We start from the raw sequence: 25157 nt of genomic DNA on the forward strand, positions 1-25157 counted from the left end.
TAATATCGAGTGTCATTAACATTAGCGAAATACCTACGTTTAGACACTGTGCAGATGAAGGTCGCTTATTTTCAAATTGTATTTTTAATTATATCTGTAAAATAACTTAACATTTGAAAGAGAGAAATACGGTTCCAAGTCTGATACTAATAGTAACGATGGAGTCAAGTGTTAGTGAGTCATGTACATGATTGTGACTGATAAATGTAAATGCCAAAATAAATAGAAAAATAAATCCCCCTTCTTAATAAAAGAGAAAATAAAACTTAATTATGTATGTTAAAATTAAGTAAAGACCGTTTTAGTGGAGTGAAAAACAATTGACTAAAATAGAGTAGATCAGAGGTTCTCAAACTGTGGGTTGGGACCCCAAAGTTGGTCACAACTCCATTTTAATGGGATCGCCAGAGATGGTGTTAGACTTGCTGAGGTCCAGGGCCGAAGCCTGAGCCTTACTATTCAGTGCCGAAGCCAAAGCCTGAAAAAAGTAAAAAACAAACAAACAAACAAAAAAAATTATTTTTGTTTCATGTGGTTTTGTTTCATTAATTGCACAAGTATTCACTGCCTCATTGAAAGGCATTGCTGTGTTGCCTTTAAATAATATTTAATACAAATATAGTAATAAAATAAAATCTACACTATTATATTTTATTTTTATGTTTAAAAGTTGATTTAAAAAAAATAATCTCGTGTACAATGTACACCTGTACCACCATGGCAGAGGAATATTTTATCATTTTTTTAAAAAAAGAAAGGCCCCTGACCATGAAAACTGTGACAATGAAGAACCATCCTTGAAAATGAACTGTGCATATGCTTCCTCAAGTAACATTGTCCTGCAGTCAACACAGAAAAACAAACAGGATAATGATCCTTGTGCCAGTATATCAATGGCCACCAACTACATATCTAAGGATGTCCTGTGTGCTCTGACATCACCAGCGGGGGCAGAAGGTTTTGTTCATGACAGGAAAAACATCATCTCCACAGCTTATTTCATTGCACAAAGAGGAACAACCAATACAGCCTAAGGTGGATTTATATCCTACAAATGGTGGACGTTTCAACTGTAGTTGGTTTTCTTTGTACCCCTTTATTGAATACTCAGTTGTAGAGGATTCTGTTTTTTGCTTTCCATGCCATCATTTTGCTACTCAAAGCAAAATTGGACCAGGAGAACAATTCAACAACAGAACATTCATTGGGCATAGCTTTAAGAAATGGAAAGATTTTCATAGTTTGTTAAAACAACATCCATTCAGTTCCAGGCATACGGCAGTTTTCATTTCATCGCAAAACTACTTGAAACTTAGGATCAGCAGTTCAAAAAGCGTTGCAGATCAACTTGTTTCTAGTCGTCAGGCTCCATAGCTGAAAATTGCCAGCATATTGAGACACTCTTAAAGGTATCCGTGCACTGCGTGGTATTGCTTTTCCAGGGCATGATGAAATACGTAACTCTAGCAATCAAGGCAATTTCATGGAAATTCTTGAGCTGGTTGCTTCCACTCAGCCCAGCCTTTTGAATAGATTCAGAAGCAAGTATGGACACTGTGATCCAGTGTGTCTGGGGCAGCCCTTACTGGAAATGCCAAGTTCAGGGCAGGCTGCAAAAGGGAGAGCAGATACTCCCAAGACTGGTGGGTAACCCTGAAGTTAAATTCCCCAGCCAGTCACAAATTGTGCTCCCGATCCCCCACACTGGTTATTGAGAAGCTGAAAAAGGAAATCACACAGCCCCCTTTATTGCATTCCAGTTCTCTCGCTCCCAGTCAGCACACAGGTCCAGTACAGTGAGAAACTATTTAAACTCTGCTCACATATACAAAATGTTCTTCTGACCCCAAATGGCCAGCCACCTTACCAGGTCAGTATAGGTTTGGAGCTTACTCAAAATACCACACTGACAGCCAATCCTTAACATCTAAAACTAAATGTTTATTATAAAGAAAAAAGAACAAGAAGAGAGATGTTAAATGGTAAAGCACTCACATACATACAAAGATTCAAAGTTCATGTATCAGACTCCTAGCATTGGTGAGTTTATTGGCTTAAAAGTCCCTCTGGAACACATCCACAGCTTGGATGGGTCATTCAGTCCTTTGTTCAGAGCTTTGTTTGAAGAAAGGTTACTCCAGAGGTAAGAAGCAGGACTGAAGACAAAATGGAAAAGATGCAGCTGCCTTTTATGGTCTTTTGCCACGTGGCTTGTGCTTCCTTTGTTCCGAACACAAGCTGCCCAGCACATGGCCTGGAAGAGTTCTATCCATATGCATGCGCCTGCATGCCTTGCTGAGTCATAAGGTGTAGCCCTTGACCCTTTCAGTGGGTTAATTGTACAGTTGATGTTCCTTGATGAGCCATCAAGCAGGCTAGGCAGTGCTGATGCCAAACTCTCTGGGGGTGTCACCCAGAAGCATAGCACAAGTTTGAAATACAGACATACGTACATACCTATAACTCATAATACAAAAGTGATACAAACATATAAACAAGATTATTATACTTGACAAATTATAACATTTTTGCAGATATCTTACATGGCATATTTGGCACAACGCATTGCAATTTTACAATATTGGTGTTCATAATATCCTAAAGTGTCCCCAAATTCCATACAGCGTCACAGACACTGTACCTCTCACCAGTACCAGAATGATTTAATACATTCTGCAGCAGAACTCCCGAGAGAAAGCATTGTTGAAGAGGTTGGACAAATCAAGTATTTTTCAGTCCTTGTTGATGAAACTAAAGATGCATCAAAAAAAAAAAGAACTGTCTCCTTTTTTGCTACTATCGAAAAGGAATCATTCAGGAACGAATTCTGGGCTGCTGCCACATGGAAAATCTAAATGCTGAATCTGTTTAAAAATGATTATTGAAGAACTACAGCATTTGAAGCTTGATATTAATTACATTGTTGCTCAGTGCTATGATGGAGCTTTTATCTGGGTGGGCACTTAACAGGAGTACAAGGTCAAATTCAGGAAAGGATTATGCCTGCTATTTATGTGCACTGCCATGCTCGCAGGCTTAATCTTGTCATTGCAGATACATATTCCAGCATCACCCAGTATCAGGAAGTCTTTGCATTTGCCAAGGAACTGGCATCTTTTTTAGCAGTGGTTACAAGCACCATGAACTGTTTAAGGCACAGCAGGAGCTAGGTCAGAAGGTACTTGAGCTATGTACAGTATGTGAAACTCGCTGGTCGTACCAGTATGACTCCCTCTGAAAACTGCATGTAAGTTACGGCACTGTAGTGGAAACACTGGAAGCCATTTCAGTTCAGAGAGCTGATGGACCATCAGTTAGCTCTGGAAAGGATTTGATGGTAAGGCTAAGGAGCTATCCCTTTCTGTTGAATCTCTTGGTTTTGGAAAGAATATTCAAAATTTTTAATAGTGCTTTAGAAGAACTGCAGAATAAAAAATTGAATTTATCAAGTGCCATGGAATTAGTAGCAAGCAATTCTTCAAGAAATAAGAACATCTGAAAGCAAATGGAAAGTACTATGTGATGAAGATGAGATCATTGCCAAGGAACTTGAAACTGGTAGTTCGGGTCAGGCAGTCGGACCCTATCAGCACAGCAATACAAAAAATGGCAAGAAGACCTAACAAGCTTCCTTCAAGCTGGCCTTATTTGTTTCTAGTACACTGAGTCAGTCATTAACACATGATGTTTCCAAGAGCACTCAATCTATAAAATCTGATTTCTACTATCCTGTTCTGGACAGAATTCTTGCTGAGCTTGATAAGAGGATTCAACTTCAACTCCAGTTTACTTTCTGCACTAACTGCTTGTGACCCAAAAAGTGAAAATTTTCTTGATTATGAGAAATTGAAAATAATTGCAGGATCAACAGGTACCATTTTTTGTGATCTGGATGCAGAAGTCGAAGTTGCCAAGAAGCACATTGCACCAAAAAAATTGACTTCAATTTCTGAATTCTGGAATGTTCTCAGTGACATACCAAGGGGTTACCAGTCTTTGCTGTCTAGTGTAGATTTTGTGTTGAGCCTTTCAGTCTCTACAGCATCACGTGAAAGGTACTTATCTGTGCTCAAGAAAGTAAAGGACTATTTAAGATCCACAATGGGAGAGGAATGCTTAAGTGACTTGGTAATTTTAGTCTGTGAATGTGAAGCTTCAAAACACCAGGATATCAACAAGGCCATTAACAATTTTTCCAAGATGAGACCATGCCATTATCCATTGTATTAGCTCATATCTGGAGTAGTATTGATTGTTTTTTTAATAATTTATTTACCTTTAAACATTCCTGGAATAAATTTATCTGTCTCATTCTCCTCTTCATAATTTGAACATAAGACTGTAGCGGGGTGGTTACCCCGCTCCTACCCTGAAGGGCTTAAAACAGCCCTGGGGGAAGGTTGTGGCTGGGAGCTGCTAAGCTGGGCTGATTGGGAAGCAGCTGCAGCTGGGCCACACCCCAATCAGGCCTCAGCTGGCCCTATATAAAAAGGCTGTGAGCCAGAGGCCAAACAGTCTCTCTTTGCCTTCAGAGGGAGAAGGGCTTGGCTGCAGCGAGCTAGAGACCGAGTACCTATGTGGAGCAGGGCTGGGGACAGGCTGAGGAGCTAGGGAGCTCCAGCCTGGAAAGCCCCAGGGTGCGGCCTAGTAGGAGGCCAAGGGGTACTGGGGATTGCAGAGGGCAGCCCAGGGGTAGGCCAAGGCAGCAGGTCCAAACCTCCCTTGCCAGTGATGAGTGGCTGATACTGCAGTCTGCCCCAGGGAGTGGGGGCTTGATAGTGACTGGCAGTGGCCTTATTCTGAGGTGAGGTGGGGATAGTGGCTGGGGGTTCCCCAGGGAGGGGAGACCCAGATCTGTGGGGTACTGCCAGGGGTCAGCAGCCCAGTAATAGGGGCACCGGGTCCTGGGAAGGGCCAGAGGACAGGTGGACCACTGGCCTGCAGAGGGCGCTCCAGTGCTGAAATGAGCTAATTCCCAGAGACGACCAGCAGGAGGCGCCGCAGGGGTGAATTCGCCCCTCTACAAAGACATTTTAAAAAAAATTGTAGGGGCAAGCAGATTTTATTTATCTCTACTAAAGATAGAATACAAAGAATTAAACTTGTGTTTCTGATATCTGTGTTAAGGCTCCAAAACTGATACCTCAAGGCTCAGGATTGGGAACATTTGCTAAACTTACTTAAAATGTGGTTTTAATTGGTGTTTATGTATATATTTTTTTCTTTATATAGGAATTAAATACACTGCTTCTGTCAGATAATTTCTAAATTATCTGCAAAAAAGCTAGAGTTTTCAGGTGCCTAAGTAGCCCCTGAAACCATGGTCGGATGGACACACATGCCAAATCTGAAGTGGCATCCTGGGAGGCAAGGGGTCCTCTAGCTAAACTGGTGTGTGTGTGTGTGTGTAATGTAATATAGATATATTACACCGTGTGTGTGTGTGTGTGTGTGTGTATATATATACACACACACACACGCACCCCTACCTAAGACACATACTGCTTTTGAAATCATAATTTAGTCAGTTATTCTCCCCGATCATAAACAATTTGATCTCTGCCAAACAGAGACAATGGAGTTGTTCAGCTCTGTCAGCTGTTTCCCAACTTGACAGCCTCCTTCATTGTGGAGTGGCCCAAATTGCTGTAACCACCTCTTCTCTGGGACACACTCATTCTTAGAGACTGAAGTAGTGGGAGGGGCTGGTGAAAAGGAGGGGTTTCAGCTAAACTGTGCTGACAAAACAAGGCTGCACCTTCATTTTAAAAAAAACAAGAGGGCACAGTCTGGATTTGACAAGCCTTTTGTGGTTTTCCATTGCCAGAAATCATCTGCACTCATCTGTAGATGAATCACAGTGGGACTCATGTTGCCAAACATCGTGCAGCTCAGCAGTTTTGGGAACTAGCAGGAAGTTAATGCATCTTTTGCAGGGGATGGGGAAAGAGCTGGAATGTGGGGCAGCATGGAGGTGTGTAGCACTTGTTACTGCTTGCCAGGGAGAAGAGTCTCTGTGTTGCTAATCATAGTAGTCTGTTGGGCAGAGAAGGCAGGAAAAGCATTAATCCTTATCTGCCTTTTTGCTTCTCCTGTACAAAGCCCCACTCACCTCATTACCTGAGCTCCTCAAACTCCCATATCACCCTTATATCCCACTCCTGCTTACATACTTACAACTTGAAATCCCTGCTACCCTGGGACATCACCACACAACCTCGCTGCTGCCCTCCCCATTCCCAAGCCACTATTTTCTCTATCGCCACAAAGATTACTACCTATGCTGTGTTGTCTGCTTACCCCCACACACACACACTTAAAGAAAACTAAAAGGGAATTCACAACACACAACTCTTACTAACTTAGTCAGTCTAATAAATAATAGTAATAACTAATGAATTTCCAATCAACACAATCAGTAAAATAAACCCAGACTCTTCAGCTGTGTGACAAATTTCCTTTCACTAGTAATACAAATCCACTTGCATTCAGTTGGTCAAAATATACTCAGATTCTGACCTTGGGGAGATTATTATTTTACTGGAAGACATAATGTCAGTTTGAAAGTGTGTAATGTGTTAAGACCTTAAAAAAAAATTGTCATAATTATGATTTCTACATTTTAAAGCCAGAAGGGGACTCCTGTGATCTTCTAATCTGACCTCCTTCATAACACAGACCATAGAATTTCACCAATAATTCCTGGATCAAGCCCATAATTTCTTTCTGAGTTGCAGAATTTGTTATGAAGGACATCCAATCTTTATTTAAAGACTTCAAAGGATAGATAATCCATGACATCCCTAGACAAGCTGTTCAAATGATTAATTATCCTTTGTTTAAAATTTGAACCTTATTTCTAGTCTGATTTTGTCTAGCTTCAGCTTCCAGAGATTAGATTTTGTTATGTTTTTGTCCACTAAAGAATCTTTTACTGTTAGAAATTTTGTCCATGTAGGTATTTACAGACTTTGATGACATCATCTCTTGACCATCTATTGGATTAAACCAAACAGAGTAAGCTCCTTAAATCTCTCACTATAAGGCAGGTTTTTCAGATTTCAAATAATTGAATGTGCATGTCTGAGTGAGATTTGTGTGTATAATGCATATATGATGTCATATGTTCCAGATAAAGGAATGGGGATACCTGTTAATGTCATCTATTCATTCTAAATTGGCCAACTGAAATTGATCTACTAAAATAACTCAAGAGCTGTAATAGGTTGCTCTTACTGCTGTAGCACTTCCCTGGCATCAGAGCACTATATTGCAGGGGACTTGGCCTCTTGTACCTCTGTCCCACTTCCTTGTTCCCACAGTGGCCTGTCTGTGTCTTTCCCTGTGTCTTTATCTGGGTGTTTTGTGGCCTAGCCCTCCGGCCAAGGGACAAAAGTTCACTCCCCTTCCAGGAGTCCAGTGTCTTCCAACTAATAATTCTTCTGCCCCTCTCAGGCCTCTCTGAATTATCTTCTGCTTTTGTGTATACTCCTAGATCTTGCAGAATTTCTCCTAAGCTGTTTTTTCCCCGGCACATTTTCCCCCAAGGACTTTGGCAGTTTACCTCAGGGATTTCTCTGTTCCTTGCAGGCCTGTCTTGCTCCCTTTTGATTCTTTTCCAGCCTAGTTTTCCCAGGCCTTTCTCAAAGAGGGAACTCTCCTTGTACCTGTCTCCTGGGTCTTCTCCCTGACTGAGTTCAGCTGTTTAAATAATCCTCTCTCTGATTCTTCACAGCTGGGGTCAGTCATTCTAACTAAACTCCATCACACCCAGCCAGGATTACTAATTACCACTACATTTCTAGATCACCAGTGAGGCTGAGGGATACCGGTGACAAGGCCCAAATTTGCAAGCTCGCCATATGCAGAACTCCCACTTAATTAACGTTTGAAGAGTTTGAAGGTTCAGACTTCATGCGATTCTGTGTCATGTAATATGATTTTGTGAACTGAGCATTTACCACTATAGAGAATGATAAATATATCCTTCCACAAGACCCCACAGGTTTTAGATAGTTCTGGGGACTTTTGACTTAATCCCCACCCTTCAAGTAGCTATTCAACCATGTTTCATGTAGTACCTCATTTGATGAGATCTATTGCAGCACTTTAGCTTCACCTAGAAGGGCTAGATGCCACTGATGTTTAATCTTATTGTTTTGTGCCATTTTCTTCTTGTTGTCTGGATCAGACTGTCAGAAAACCAAGGAGGTTTGTATGGACAGTTAGGAGGAAGCCATCATTTGGGAATCAGAACTTCAGTGGCTATGTGTAGAGGAGGATGGCTCACCAGAGCCGTAATTATTTGACCTGTAGGCAGAGTGCTGCTGACTTTTACTATGTTTTGGAATTTGATGGGATCCCTGGGAATTTGTGGACAGACTAGGATCATAAGTTGTCTGGTTGCTAGAGAATTCTCACCATTGCCTTAGTGGGGTAATAGTGTATCCAAAGCGGTGGCTGGATTGTGGTCTCTTCTGTATCAATATGTAATCCAAACACCAGGTTCAAGGTGTGACCAGCTGTGTGGGTTGGTCAGAGGTACCCCCATGAAAGTCCTGGGGAAACAACTGAGGAAATTTTTGTTTCCTCATTAATAGGGATCAGTAAGTGTTTACTCTTAAAACATGGTATTGTGACTAAGGCACTGACATTGGTGTAGTATTACAAAAATGATAGCTTGCATAAAAATATATTTTTCAGAATATGAAGTGGGAGTAGTAATACCACATCTGCACAGGAGGAGGATAATTCAGATTAATTTCTCATCAGTTTTCTCAATAGAAGCTGTGAACAGCAGGAACAAATTTTAAGGTTATGGATGCATGATAAGCAAAGCATCCAGAAAATGCTGTAATCATGGGTTTAAAAGAATGAGCTTTGGTACCACAAAGCATATGTATGCTAAATTATAGGTGTATTATTTAGCATATGTATTGCTAAATTAAGCACATGTATGCTAAATTATTGGTGTGAAGACCCGCTAAGTCGATGGCAGAGCGCTCTCCCGTCGACTCTGGTACTGCAGCTTCCTGAGAAGAGTAAGGTAAGTTGGCAGGAGAGCATCTCCCATCGACACAGAGTGTTGTAGACACTGTGGTAAGTTGACCTAAGCTACGTCAACTTCAGTTATGTTATTCACACAGGTAGTTATTCACATAACTGAAGTAGCGTAACTTAGGTTGACTTAGTGCGGTAGTATAGACAAGGCCTATGATTTGAGCATTGCATGTTCCTTGGGGTCTAACTGTTCCTCCCAGTGGCTGCTCCAGCTAGCAAGGCTATCTCCACAACTCTGTAAGTAAAGAGAGGCAGAGCTCCTTCCTGGCCAGTCAGCCCTGAACTGAGCCAGGCTGTCTGCTTTTATTCCCCCTCCAGGCTTGGCAGTGGCCATAGCTATAGCTGGGCAGGGCTAGCTGAGCTAAAAGGTTCTCCTTAACGCCGCCTTTATTGGTATGGGGCTCCTCTGACCCATCACAGGAGATGACTCACATTTGCCATGTGGCCTAGCGTAATGAACAGTGCTCTATTCCCAACTTTGCCACTGACTGGACTTACTAATACTTCCTACATAAGGAACACTGTGAAGTAAGCAAATATCATTATTCTCATTTAAAAATGAGGATTATAATCCAATTTGAAAACAGTAGTTGCCTAAAGTTATACAGTAAATCATATGAGAACCAGTATTAGCAAATAGATTTTAAAGATCATGGCCCATGGCAAACCCACACTGCCACCCAGGCAAGTAACTTAATCTCTCTGTCTTGCACATCTGTAAAATGGCAATGTTTCTAGAATCATAGAAATGTGGGATTGGAAGAGACCTTGATAGGTCATCAAGTTCAGTTACCTGCACTGAGGCAGGACTAAGTATTATCTAGATAATCCCTGACAGGTGTTCGTCATTGGCAGTTTTTAAGAACAGGTTAGACAGAGATTCCACAACCTCCCTAGGTAATTTGTTCCAGTGTTTAACTACCCTTACAGTTAGAAAGTTTTCCTAATATCTTATCTAAATCTCACTTGCTGAAATTTAAATCTATTACTTCTTGTCCTGTCCTCACTGGATAAGGAGAACAATTTATCATCTTCCTCTTTATAACAACCTTTTACATACTTGCAGACTCTTATGTTCCACCCCAGTCTTCTCATCTCTAGATGAAACAAACCCAGTTTTTTCAATCTTTCCTCATAGGTCATGCTTTCTAGACCAGGGGTCGGCAACCTTTCAGAAGTGGTGTGCCGAGTCTTCATTTATTCACTCTAATTTAAGGTTTTGCGTGCCAGTAATACATTAACGTTTTTAGAAGGTCTCTTTCTATAAGTTTATAATATACAACTAAATGATTGTTGTATGTAAAGTAAAAAAGGTTTTTAAAATGTTCAAGAAACTTCATTTAAAATTAAATTAAAATGCAGAGCCCCCCTGGACCAGTGGCCAGGACCTGGGCAGTGTAAGTGCCACTGAAAATCAGCTTGTGTGCCGCCTTTGGCACATGTGCCATAGGTTGCCTATTCCTGTTCTAGACCTTTAATCATTTTTGTTGCTTTTCTCTGGACTTTTTCCAATTTGTTCACATCTTTCTCAAAGTGTGGTACCGGAACTGGACATAGTACTCAAGTTGAGGCCTTATCAGTGCTGAGTAGAGTGGAAGAATTACTTCTCATGTTTTGCTTGTAACCCTCCTGCTAATACATCCCAGAATGACGTTGCAAAACAAGTGAACAGTATTACAGTGTTGACTCATTTAGTTGTGATCCACTATAACCCCCCAGATCATTCTTCTGCATTACTCCTTCCTAGGTTGTCATTTCCCAGTTTGTATTTGTGCAGTTGATTGTTCCTTCCTCAGTCTAGTACTTTGCATTTGTCCTTATTAAATTTCATCCTTTTTTATTCAGACCATTTCTCCAGATCATTTTGAATTTTAATCCTATCCTCCAAAGCACTTGCAACCCCTCCCAGCTTGGTATCCTTTGAAAACTTTATAAGTATACTCTTTTTGCTATTATCCAAATCATTTATGAAGATACTGCATAGAACCAGATCCAGGACAGAGCCTTGTGGGACCCCTTCCAGCTTGATTGTGAACCATTGATAACTACTTTCTGAGTACGCTTTTCCAACCAGTTGTGCAACCACCTTATAGGAGGTTCATCTAAGCTATATTTTCCTAGTTTGCTTAAGAGGTCATGTGAAATAGTGTCAAAAGTCTTACTAAAGTCAAGATATATTACATCTACTACTTCCCCTGTATCCACAAGGCTTGTTACCTGGTCAAAAAAGGATATTAGGTTGGGTTGACACATGTTTTTGGCTGTTGACTGTTGTTTATTACCTTATTTTCCTCTAGGTACTTACAGATTGATTGTTTGATTATTTGCTCCTTTATCTTTCCGGGTACCAAAGTTAAGCTGACTTGTCTGTTATTCCATCAGTTGTCCTCATTATTTTTCTTGATAGATACTATAGTTGCCCTTTTCCAGTCCTCTTGGATCTCTTCTGTTCTCCACGTGTTCTCAAAGATAATCGCTAATGGCTCATAGATCTCTTCTGCCGGTTCTTTAAGTATTCCAGGATGTATTTCATCAGGCCTGGCTGATATGAAGACATCTAACTTGTCTAATTGCTGGAAATGGGCCATTTTCATTACTACAAACAGTTCTTTTTCTCTCTTGCTGATAATAGCTCATCTTAACTGATCACTCTCCTTATAGTGAGTATGGTAACACCCATTGTTTTATATTCTGTGTGTGTGTGTGTGTGTGTCTCTGTGTAAATATATATATCTTCCTACTGTATTTTCCACTACATGCATCTGATGAAGTGGGCTGTAGCCCACGAAAGCTTATGCTCAAATAAATGTGTTAGTCTCTAAGGTGCCACAAGTACTCCTGTTCTTCTAACTTAGTAATTCTTAACTTGTTCTTTTCCTATTTTAGCCTCAAATCCTATCCCATTTACACTGATGTTCACTATGTTTAGTTGTCCAATCACTGTAATTTTTTGGGCGAAAACTAAAGCAAAAAGGCATTTAACACTTTGGCCATTGTTGTATTTTCTGTAATTGTCTTTATTAGAATTTTCTATTGCATTGTCTTCTGGAACCAAATGCACAGCTGGCACTCTATTTAATGGCAGTGTCATTCTTAAATATTTAAGATTTTCTGAATTAAAACTTCCTTTGGTTATTTAAGCATTATTGCAATCACTTAATATAGATCTGGCCTAATTGTCTGAATTTTGTTCTATGTGTCTGTCTCATGTAGTCTTATTACGGAGAGCAATCCTTTCTTGTGCTGCTTTGTGATCCCATTTGCTGCTATTAACTTTCCTTTTCTAGTTCATGGTTTTTATATCAGTAGGTCTCCAACTTGTGCTTCACCTCCTATCCAATTTCTCTTACCTGTACTTCTACTCTGCTAATTTTCCTGCTCAGTTATAATGTAAATAGAGATGGCCAGAATTAGAATGGTGAATTTGGGCCAGGCTCTATATTTGAATTTTCTTTATCTATGCCTATCCGTACAATTTTTGTTTCACAACAAATCCAAAATTAGAATGGAATATGTACCCCAGTCTGGATGCAGCCAAGATTCAAATGAACAACTGACTTTCTAAAACTTCCATCTTTCTTTGGAGCAAAGTTGTACTAGAACAAGTTGGTGCTGACTAACCCGAAACTTAATCTACACTTAATCTAGATGCAAACACCATTTTCGTGGTCCATCTCTGTGAATCCTGTATAGTGATGAAGAAGAAACTTCATATTCTGTATTGATGGGAATGTTTCTAAGCAAAGAGATTAGGGTACAAAACTGTTCTTGTTCCCTTCTTGTGTAGACTAATAGACTTTAAGGCCAGACAGGACCATCTTGTCTGACCTCTTGCACCTTGCAGGTCACAGATCCTCATCCACTCCTGTAAAAGAGTGATAACCTCTGGCTGAGTTACTGAAGTCCTCAAATCATGATTTGAAGACTTCAAGTGAACAGAGAATCCACCATATACAATAGTTTAAACCTGCAAGTGCCCCCTGCTGCAGAGGTAGTCTTCTTTCCCGCTAATTCTTATTGAGCCTCTAGATCAGGGTTTTTCACCCAGTGGGTTGGGATCCAAAATTGGGTCGCCAGAACGTTTGAAAGGGTTGTATGGCAGCTCCTGTGACGCCTATCTCATGCTCCTGGCACTGCAACCTCCACTCAGGAGGAGTGCCGCCACTCAGGTTTGCCCCAGCCATCATGATGACAGGATGACCAAATTTGAGTGAGTGTCACTGCAACCCCATGAGCCAGGTCATAACGCCACTCAAACAGATTTGGTCCAGTCAGGGGGCTGGGGCCAAACCTGAGTGGCACTGCAACCCCAGAGGTTACAATGCCTGGAGCAGAGAGCCCCAAGTCTAGCCAGCCCCACAGAACAGGAGCTGCCACTGTGGGGTGAGTGCCAGGCAGGACCCAAGCTCCCCAGGGGGCAGGATCCAATCAAAACTACTCCAGGGTCTCTAACCCCAGACTATTTTCTGAGTCATGACAGGCCATAAACATTTACAAATGGGTCCTGAACCCAAAAAGGTTGAGAACCACTGCCTGTACTAAGCCTCTGTGACTTTCTCCTTGATGCTCTTCTGGTTGTCTGATTTACATTTTTCCTTTTACTGCCCCTGGTACCTAAGCCTACTTCCCTGCTCCTTTTTCCTATCCCTTAGCCTTTACTGTTGTTCTTGGGCCGGATCATACTCCGATGACACATGTTGTGAGGAAGTAGAGATGGAATTGGACTTGCTGAATGACAAAGGTTTATATTTTCTCCTCCACCCCCACATTGTTTGTCTGTCCCTCCCTTCTGCCCATTAAGAGTAATAATTTTCTCTCTTGTACAGGTACAAAATCTCCCTAGATTCAGTTTTACTGCCTTTGACATGCCACTTGGAACTTAGACCTAGCTGATTTGTTTGGAAGGAAAAAACAAATGTCTGGACTGGATTCACCATTCTGATTTTCTGTTTGTTGCACAAGCCATACAATTAATTGCCTCTTACATGTTCTCTCAGTCTCATCTTTGCACTTTCCACAAAGCCCCTTATGCCTGAAATTCCCTCCCGGCCTGATATGCCATGCCTCTACCCTCTTCACCTCCAAGTCTCTTCTTAAAACCTATTTCCAGTAAACATACATCTCTGTTGTTCTCATCTCAGTAAGATTAACAAAATCAACTGCAGTATTTACAAATAGCACAAACTCTCAAAGCACATACTTATGTTTACCTCTGTTCCTTGTTTTTTGTTGCACCTTACCCCCATCCTAAATTTTGTTGTCTGTTTAATTTGTAAGTTTGGAGCTGGAATCCTTTCTCCAGTTGTTTGTAAAGCATGTTGGCACCCTTTTTTGTACAAGGAATTGTAATATACTGAGTAATTGTCTACGTGTGCTTCCTTTTACTAATTAGTAGACTTGGCTGATTCACCTTGTTTTCCGCACTGGTGCTGATGATATGGGAGGCTCCAGAAAGCATTATGCTATGAGTAAAAGTGGAGCATGTTGTGCAAATGCTAATGTGTTCTCCTAAACCAGTGCTGTGCTTGGTGTTTTCACTGTAAAATGAAAACCACATATTTGTTGCAGCTGTGTGGACCGCTTTACATTTGCCAGTGATTGCTTGTTCATTTTAATTTTTTTTCTTTAACGTTTAATAATTGTGAAAGGGAGGGAGTGAGGGTTTGTTTTCATTGCTGAGTGGGAAAGAACTGAGCATGATTCCACATACAGTTGTTCAAACCACTTGCTGTGTTTGGTTTTTGACCTGCAGTGAGCAGGCTGCCAAATCTGTAGGTTGTTTTCATTTTTAATAAATGCTTCTATTCGCCTATTGATAAGTTACTCTTACATACTGATTAAACCTTTCTAAGATAAACAGCTCATTTCTCCCATTTTCCACCATGTATTTCAGAGAGATGTGATTTAATTTGTATACGTTGTTGCATTGACATTCCTTTTTGGGAACAAGGGAAGAGCTGCAGAATCTCACGATTCCCAGGAGCCATTCTAAAAAGAGAGAGAGAATCTACTTTATGAATCACTGGGTTATTTTTTGAAAACCTTGTTGGATTAAAATGACTCATTGATCTGTCTTCTTTAGCTGGGGAAATGCTGTTTATAACTATCATGCCAAGCACAGAACATTACAATATATGTTCTGATAACACTACATATTAGCCCTGCAAAATTGACAAATATTTATTCTATTTCTTTAGAATTCTAATGTACCTACCCCAGACACTTGGCACCTTGACACTTTAAAAATGTAAGGGAAAATCAGAAGCAAACTCCACCATAAATCAGAAATAAACAGCTATCCTATATATCAAAAAGATATCACCCTCTCCTCCCCCCTTCAGGGGACCATTCCATCCTCTCTCTACTCTCCCCTGCCCCCAAAAGCCAGTAAAAAGGTGAGCTTTGCAGCATAGTCTGAAAGTCCACAGATTTAGGCTGTTTCAGATTGGTAGGTGTAAAAGCTTGAAAGTTGGCGTGTTTTCACAGAAAGTGCCCTGCAAGAAGCTGCTTCTCTCTCAACCAAGGAAGCTGCAGCTTGAATGCCTCTGCTGATCTCAGTTGTTGCAGTTTGGCATAGGGGAGTGGGTCTCTCAGGTAAGCAGACCCTCGGCCATTTAATAGGGCTTTATAGGTCAAAATTAATACCTTAAAGTGTTCCCAGAAACCCAAAGCCAGCCTGTGAAGATAATGAAGCACTGGTGAAATGTACTTAAAGTGAGACACTCTGCTTAAAAAGTAGGCTGCTGAATTTTGTACTCGCTTCAGCTTCTGAATGGATTTAAGAGTTAACTTCATGTAATAGTCTGATAGTGAGTTGACAAAGCCATAGATAAGTGGCCAAGTCCGTGTCCAAAATACAAGGTCACAACTTCTTGGTTAGCCACAGATAAAAGAAAGCTGCGTAGCCACTGCTGTAACTCGATCATCCAACACTAATTGGGAATCCAATCAGATTCCAAGGTAGCAAATACAAGTTACAAATAATGGCCAAATCCCTTCAGTCAGATCTTCCATTTGCTTTCCTTAGTTAACCAACATCGTCTGTGTCTTTACTAAATGTTGGTGTTCCATCTCACCCAGTCACTGGAAAGGGCATTCATCCACACCACCTCAGTTGGAAGAGAGAGAAACAAAAAGCTGGGTTTCACCCTGCAGGCAGGACAACCAGTGCTTCCTTGTTCTCCTTACAATTAGGGTAAATTTGTTGACCCAGTTATTACAACAGCACTTACAATCACTCTTAGTACTGGACCCTGTACTTCCCAGCTAACCTCCACCTGCCAAGAAGGACATGGATCTGATGCACAGGTTGTGTCATGAGGTTTTGCTAGTACCTCAGAGAGCTCTACTGGTTAAAATTCAAGGAGCGATGATACAGCATTTGTTGTCCCCAAGATATTGTCCTGCTTCCACAGAAATGAAAAATTTGGTCCAAATCTTGTCAATGTGTAGGGAATATTTTTTTCTACTTGGTGTTCTCAGTACAAGATGAGGCTTATGTAATACTTTCTAGAGATAGATGATGAAGGTGTAAATCAGGAATTAATCAATTAGTCTTTCCCCTTTACTTAATTGGAGAGGCTTTAAGCATTATGAATAAAAATGAAATCACCTGTGCCATATTTCTTTGTAATGGTTGTGAGATCTGTTCAGGAGCCTTGTAGGTTTGGGGAGTGAGCAACCAGATTAAACAATAAGGCTGATCCACCCAGTTTGTTGCTGTGTGTGTTCGTGGTCGACCAGCTCCATATTTTGAAAACTCTAATGGTGCCAGTAAAGATGTGAACAAACTACAAACTGAAGAGAGTCCAGACAAGAACAAACAAAAAAAAATGATAAAAGGTTTAGAAAATGTGACCTGTGAAGAAAGGTTGAAAGAATTGGGCATTGGAAAGAGAAGGTTGGGGGGGGGGGAGGGGGGACATCATAGTCTTGAAATATATAAAAGCCTATTGTAAAGAGGACTATGATAATTTGTTCTCCAAGTCCACCAAGGGCGGGGCAAGAATTAATCCTCTTAGTTTGCAGCAAGGGAGACTAGGTTAGTGTAGACAAGCGCTTTGTTGCTCGCAGTACAAATTCGCTGGAGACCACTCTTTCACACACCAGTGCCCTTTTATTTCCCTGTATTTTCCCACCACCACGTGTATATACAGTTCAATATCAGCCAGCTAGCCCCTTAGGGAACAACTTGCTCTTACAGCTAGCTGGGAGCAACAGGTCCTCACTTTCCTGCCCCCCCCCCCCTTCCTTCCTGCTAGCTTTATAGGCCTTCCTCTTAGCAGGCTCACAGGTGATTGCTCTCAGGCTCCTTTAATGAGCCCTGCCAGCTCCAGTCAGTTCCCCTTTATGGGAGCTATGCTAGCAGGTTCTGAGCTAACGGGCTGGTTCAGTGCCTCTTAGGCCAGCACCCTGTTACAGTTAGATATTAGGAAAAATGTTCTAACCATAAGGATAGTTAAGCACTGGAACAGGTTACCAAGGAAGGTTGTGGAATCCCTGTCATTGGAGGTTTTTAAGAACAGGTTGGACAAACACCTGTCAGAGATGGTCTAGGATTACTTAGAATCATAGAATATCAGGGCTGGAAGGGACCTCAGGAGGTCATCTAGTCCAATCGCCTGCTCAAAGCAGGACCAATCCCCAGCGAAATCGTCCCAGCCAGGGCTTTGTCAAGCCTGAACTTAAAAACCTCTAAGGAAGGAGATTCCACCACCTCCCTAGGTAACCCATTCCAGTGCTTCACCACCCTCCTAGTGAATAAGTTTTTCCTAATATCGAACCTAAACCTCCTCCACTGCAACTTGAGACCATTACTCCTTGCTCTGTCATCTGCTACCACGGAGAACAGTCTAGAGCCATCTTCTTTGGAACCCCCTTTCAGGTAGTTGAAAGCAGCTATCAAATCCCCCTTCATTCTGCTAGGCTGAAGACTAAATAATCCCAGTTCCCTCAGCCTCTCCTCATAAATCATGTGCTCCAACCCCCTAATAATTTTTGTTGCCCTCCGCTGGACTCTCCAATTTTTCCAAATCCTTCTTGTACTGTGGGGTCCAAAACTCCAGATGAGGCCTCACCAATGCCAAATAGAGGGGAACGATCACGTCCCTCGGTCTGCTAGCAATGCTCCTACTTATACAGCCCAAAATGCAGTTGGCCTTCTTGGCAACAAGGACACACTGTTGACTAATATCCAGCTTTTCATCCACTGTAACCCCTAGGTCCTTTTCCGCAGAACTGCTGCCTAGCCACTCGGTCCCTAGTCTGTAGCAGTGCATGGGATTCTTCTGTCATAAGTGAAGGACTCTGCACTTGTCCTTGTTGAACCTCATCAGATTTCTTTTGGGCCAATCCTCTAATTTGTCTGGGTCCCTGTGTATCCTATCCCTACCCTCCAGCGTATCTACCACTCCTCCCAGTTTAGTGTCATCTGCAAACTTGCTGAGTGTGCAATCCATGCCATCCTCCAGATCATTAATGAATATATTGAACAAAACCGGCCCCAGGGCCGACCTTTGGGGCACTCCGCTTGATACCGGCTGCCAACTAGACATGGAGCCATTGATCACTACCCGTTGAGCCTGACGATCTAGCCAGCTTTCTATCCACTTTATAGTCCATTCATCCAGCCCATACTTCTTTAACTTGCTGACAAGAATACTGTGGGAGACTGTATCACAAGCTTTGCTAAAGTCAAGGAATAACACGTCCACTGCTTTCCCCTCATCCACAGAGCCAGTTATCTCATCATAGAAGGCAATTAGGTTAGTCAGGCATGACTTGCCCTTGGTGAATCCATGCTGACTGTTGTTTCAAAATTGATTCCTTGAGGACCTGCTCCATGTTTTTTCCAGGGATTGAGGTAAGGCTGACTGGCCTGTAGTTCCCCAGATCCTCCTCCTTCCCTTTTTTAAAAGATGGGCACTACATTAGCCTTTTTCCAGTCATCCGGGACCTCCCCCGATCACCATGAGTTTTGAAAGATAATGGCCAATGGCTCTGCAATCACATTCGCCAACTCCTTTAGCACCCTCGGATGCAGTTCATCCGGCCACATGGACTTGTGCTCGTCCAGCTTTTCTAAATAGTCCTGAACCACTTCTTTCTCTCCAAAGGGCTGGTCACCTCCTCCCCATACTGTGCTGTCGAATGCAGTAGTCTGGGAGCTGACCTTGTTCGTGAAGACAGAGGCCAAAAAAAGCATTGAGTACATTACCTTTTTCCACATCCTCTGTCATTAGGTTGCCTCCCCCATTTAGTAAGGGGCCCACACTTTTCCTGACCACCTTCTTGTTGCTAACATACCTTCATCCTGCCTCAGTGCAGGGGGATGTACTAGATGACCTCTTGAGGTCCCTTCCAGCCCCACATTTCTGCAATTCAAATAAAAAACACTTTATAAAATAATAATAAAAAAAAAATACAAATTACAACAGCTGGAAATTTCCTTTAGGTTAATTTTAAACCTAATTTACAAACTGTGCACCCTCTTTTCCAAGGATAGCACCTGGTTGCTAATCTCATAGGTGCTTTACTGTATCTAAGATCAAAACATTAGTAGACCTGTTGAAACAGTGGCAAAGTTGTTGCAGGCTTGGCAGATGGAGGGTGTGGTAACACTGCATCACAGACTACATTCTTGAGTACGTAGCATCATTTGCCTTATATATTCTTGTAAATGGCATCATTCCAACACTTAGTTATCTTCTGTTTTGCTTGGAAGATCATTATTTCCTATTTATCTCATAAATTTAACACACATCCTATTCCTCCTATTTAAACTCTCCCACCAAAATACAACAGTGACTTCCCCTTCTGAAAAGGAAGGGCTGGCAGCTACACCCTGAAGTTAGCATGAATTGTTTATATAACCTTCAATCAGGAATTCATAATAGACTAAAGTATTTTTCACCAGAGCAGAGATTTTGTTGCATATTAGTATAACAGGTTTTAGTGAGACATGCTAGCTGTTAAGTGCAGCATAAACCCCTTTCAGCCATTTCATTGAAAATAGAATTGAAAGACCATACCCCCCATCTTCCAGTACATATAAATTACATCTCTCTGGAAAACATGAAAACATTTCCCCCCAGTATTTCAGAGCAACTACAACTGTAAAATTTGGAGTAAACAACTAGAAGAGGCCCCAGGCCATTCTGTTTTCTAGAGAACCCCAATATGTTAAGTTGAAGTAGGACTTTGCAGACTGTGCACACTGTAGACTATAATTTGACATTTCCCTGTGTTAGTAAAATTTTTGACACACAAGATGAGTGTTGCAGAAATTGCACATGGAATAATATATTTTATCAAAGTCAGTAATATTAAACAATCACAGGTTATTTTCCAAATGGCTGACATTTGTCAGGAGAATGTCTGTCTGAGTTTACTTGATCTTTCTGTTCTAAAAGGGTTTGATTATTTTGAGGTAGAAATTTAAGTCAACATGGAAAATTACCTTTTTCTTACAAACACAATCTGGCTGGGACCCACTATATACATGTTCTGCAGTCATCACAGTTCAGAGATTACCCCAGGTTCTGCAGACCACTTCCCTCCTGTGTCGACAGGCAGGCACAAATTTGGAAATACTCCTTTAAAACATAAGTTTCTGTTGTAATTCTTCAGTGATCTTGATTAAATATGCTATGTTCCATTTCTGTTTTCTGATACTAATAAAATTATCTGTTTTCCCCTTAATTTAAAATAAAAGCAGATCAGATTTATCTGAGCATTGTTAAATAATTAAGCCACTTTTTTCTCTCTCAAAACTATAATTTGTGTCTTTTGCCTTTTTATCCATTGCCTCATCTTTGAAGTACTGTCATAAAACTATCTGGTGAGTATTTTTCACCCAATTAGTATATCAAGGAAAAGTAAGGACATAATTATTTTTGAAAAAGCACTATCTAGGTAGGTATAGCTTAATGAACCCAGAGTAAGTTGCAGTCCCTGCTCTGAAGAGCTTACAGTCTACTGAACAGTGCTTATGAACTGGCTGGTGTTTATGTAATTGCATTGCTGAACACATGCCTAATCTGGAAGACCTATCCAGAAAGGTTTGGAAGAAGTAAACTGTGATGATTAAACTTGTGCACACTGTTGTGCCAGACAGAATATTGTACTTTCTCTCTCTGGGGAGAAAGAGTTTCCACAGGATGTCTGCATTTTGTAGCAAAAAATGCATTTGCAGATGTATTTTGTAGGGTTGCTTTGATGTGGAATATTAACCTGGGAACCTTATTGTCACAGGATATTACTGAAGCAAATAGTTTTGTGAGATTATTTGTGACTTGGGAATTAAGCTTTTGTGAGTGTAAGTGTGTACTTAAACTGAAGTTTGGTGTGAATTTGGTCCTGATTGTTTCATCATAAGATGAATATTTTACACATTATGAACACCTCCCTACCCCCAAACTATCTATTTCCAGTCACTACAGACAAACCCATAACTATATAAAAGTTCAGATACATTCTAGAACATTCTATGGTAACCCATGGTAGCTGATAATTTTTTTTCATGGAAATTTTAAAAGGTTTATCTAAAACAAGTAATATAGCCCTCCCTCACTCTCCCCTGTAATCCATCCACACACTTCCCTCCTGACAGTCAGTCCCTTCCCTGCACAAATCCCCCGCCCATGCAAAATGGTCAGTTAACACAAGTAGTTGCTGGTTTGGGGGTCTGCAAAAGCTGCCAGTGAAGTCTGTGGGAGTTATTGTAATAATGTTTTACACTCAATTTACAATGGCATAAATATCTATACAAGATGAAGGGCACTGGAGGGAGAATTGGCCCCATAGAACTTGGTATATGGTTTTTCAATTAGATAAATTTTTATTAACATTATTGCTGATTTCTATTTAAAAAGAAAAGCTCAGTCCATCCTGTAAACTTTGCCAGCCACATGGTCTGACTTCTGTTTTAAGTTTTCATAACCAAATGAAATTTCAGAAACTTTTGTTCCTTTTTAGTGGCCAAAGTCTGTAAACGGACAGAAACTGGGCATCATGGCAAATTATCTCAATTTAAAGGCTGTGTTAAGTTTTCTGATTCAGAATTGGCATCAACCCTTTACTGTAGTTGCACAATTTCTTACTGCTTTATAATGTAGAAAACAGGGTATGCTTGGTAAAAAGAGATCTCCTGTAGGGCACCTCATATATTTTGGAATAGGATTCTTTTCATGTTAGGAAATGATGGGTTTTTTTATGAGTAATCTGCACATTTTAGGACCTGTATGTACATTTACAGAAATATCTTAGATTTACAGGACAGTTCAGTAATGTCACAGAAGAAATTGCATCTGAATGTAAGGTTTTTATCTACAGTGTGTTAAGTGCTTTATGCAGTCTATTTTTAAAAATTGTTTGATATAGGTCATTCACCATTGATCTTCAGTGACAGTTCCACAATCTAAAAGCTGTTCTCTGTTTCTCAGTTTCATCCCATGACTCCTAATTTATCCTACCTTGGATTACTTTAAACAAAAATGTACTGTAGTGTTCATTGTATTTTAATTCTTTATTTTACCCTTTGCGCTAAGGGCCAGACGTACAAATATATTTAGGTGTGTAAAAATGCAGATAGATGCCTCATGGGATTTAGGAAAGCACCCAAGCAGGTTAAGTGCCTAACTCCCATTAACTAGGTACCAATGAGAGTTAGGCATCTACCCTGTTTAAGCTTTTCTGTTAACCCCACAAGGCACCTATCTTGCCATCCTTAGGCAAATCTGACCCTAACTGACCATCATACTGCCGAGTAGCATTTCAGGTATTATTACATATAGCTGAGCAGGTTAGGGTGTTGACTTGAGTGTCTTTCCACTTGACAAGAACATTGCTTTCCTACTTATGAGTAGTATTAAGCAAATTTGGCTAGAACAACTTGCAAATGATTCACGAAGAGAACAATTAAGATTTTATCGGCTTAGTTAAAATACTTATCTTAAAACACATTTTACCAAAATGGTTTCCTGATGGAGCAGGCTGCTGTATTCATACTTATTTCTGCTTTATCCTCTTGTGTATATATCAAATGACAGTAGTTGTGGTGTAAGAATAATTTAAACCTACTTTTATGCATGAGATCTGTTGTGAAAGATGCTGTTTCAGAGTTTTTTAAGAGCTGGAATTTCTGCATAATTGAAACTTGTTTAATTCAAATAATATATTTGAGATTTGATGTATTGCAGATTCCTACCAGCTTTGGGTACAGTCTTTCTGACAACTGCTATGGAGAAGATAGAAGAACAGTTTGCTAATCTGCGCATAGCAAAACGTTGTGCACTAACTGAAGACTCCACTTACTTACTGGATATAGATGTTTCGAAATCTGTTCAAGCAGAAAGTAACCACTTAGTTGCTGTTTCATGTTCCAATAAGTCAATTAAAGTATATAGTAGAGAAACATTACACTTGCTAAGGGAGTATAGTGGCCATCCTGGGTTACTTAATGGAGTCAGATTTGCTCATACAAGTGAGAATATGTTGTTTTCAGCATGCAGTGATGGCACAATAAAATGTTGGGATACTCGCTTAGCTACTCAGGAAACTATACAATTATTCAGTGGTTATCCTTCAAATGTTTTCATCAGCTTTGATATTAATTGCAGTGATCTTATAGTTTGCGCTGGGACAGAAAAAGTTGAAGAGGACACATTCATGGTGTTTTGGGATGCAAGAAGTAATACAAACTATGCATGCGCAGCTAAAGAGCCCTTAGGAACCTATTCAGAGACTCACAATGATGATATCACTAAAATATGTTTCCATCCTATGAAACCCAATTTGGTAGCGTCTGGATCAACTGATGGATTGGTTAATGTGTTTGATATTAACAAGGAAAATGAAGATGATGCTTTGATTGCAACTTGTAATTCAAATTCATCAGTAAGTTTTATTGGTTGGTCTGGGAAAGATTATAAACAAGTATATTGCATGACACATACGGAAGGATTTTGTTGGTGGGATCTTACTCAAATAGATACTGAGGAACCAATGACATTGTTGCAGATTCAGGATGTCAGAGAAGTAGTCTTCATTGAAAATAGCAACTTAAACTATCTGATAGGTGGCTTGTACCATGAAAAGGCAGACAAATTGTTTATTGTTGGTGGAACAGCTATGGGAAACATTCACCTAATAAACTGTGGCATTGATGGACTGAGCCTTGTGGGCACCCTTCATGGAGGACATTCTGCTGCAGTTCGCTCATTCTACTGGAACATGACAGATGATTCTTTGTTGACTGGTGGAGAGGATGCACAGCTGTTGCTATGGAAACCTGGAGCTGTGGAAAGGTCCCTTGTAAAGAAGGCATCTATGAAAATTGTTTCCTCTGTTCAGCAGCGAGTGAGAATTCACAGCAACTCTCTCAAAAGCAAGAAAAAGTAAAATTATGAAAATGGGACTCTTAAATTTGTAGAATTTTTCACTGTTCTGAGCAATATATTTGGGGTGATGATTTGTTTGCACTATGTGGCAAATATAATTTAGTATGTAAATTTTACCTAGAAATGATCCTCATTTTATCATGTGAATAACTTTTTTTTTTTTAAAAGCAACTGATACTTATTAAAAGGGTAAACATTTACTTTGTATTCATTGAACAAAGTGTGTCTTAAAATATTGTATATTTTTATATCAAAATGATTATTTCAAATAAAAAATATTGGCACAGAGATCTTGGATTAGAATAAAAGCCTGCAACTTGTATACTTCATTTCACTGTGGGCAGTAATATATTTTGGACATTTTAAAAGATTTCAGATTTGTAGCCATCTTTTTCTTACTTGCCTTACAGATAATTTAATGAATGAAATTGCTAAATATATTAAGGACTTAGTGCTACTTACTAATTCTTAGAGGAAGTACTTATTGATGAAATAGAGAAAGGGTATTGTTTTGCACTATTCTCACTATTTAATGACAAGTATATAAACAGTAGTTCACAGAACACACTTTATAGCAGGTGTGTGTGTTTGTTCTAGAAAACAGTAATACTTACTATATCCGAAGTACCTGTAGCCTTTTTTATGCTTATGAAAAGTATTATAATTGACAATATTTGGGTGTTTTGATTAGAAAAAAAA

At 40.3% G+C, this 25157-nt stretch overlaps 1 protein-coding gene and 1 long non-coding RNA gene across 10 annotated transcripts in view; one reads left to right on the plus strand and one right to left on the minus strand.

Annotated features, from left to right (window-relative positions):
* The window catches only part of WDR89 (WD repeat domain 89), a 95255-nt gene extending 70500 nt beyond the window's left edge, over nt 1–24755 (plus strand). For all 9 annotated transcript variants that reach the window (XM_054024808.1, XM_054024816.1, XM_054024815.1 and 6 more), the window contains one exon: nt 23259–24755. In XM_054024808.1, coding sequence (XP_053880783.1) covers nt 23259–24459 — 1201 coding nt within the window. In that variant the 3' untranslated portion in view covers nt 24460–24755. The remainder of the gene's footprint in view (nt 1–23258) is intronic.
* On the minus strand, nt 66–20913 carry LOC128835378 (uncharacterized). Its single transcript, XR_008444640.1, has 3 exons — nt 20519–20913; nt 19366–19433; nt 66–478 (listed from the first exon to the last, which is right to left on the minus strand). It is a non-coding gene; the product is annotated as an uncharacterized LOC128835378 (long non-coding RNA).
* Nucleotides 24756–25157: the final 402 nt, after the last annotated feature.

The sequence above is a fragment of the Malaclemys terrapin genome, chromosome 4 (assembly GCF_027887155.1).
Source record: "Malaclemys terrapin pileata isolate rMalTer1 chromosome 4, rMalTer1.hap1, whole genome shotgun sequence".
Taxonomy (NCBI): domain Eukaryota; kingdom Metazoa; phylum Chordata; order Testudines; family Emydidae; genus Malaclemys; species Malaclemys terrapin.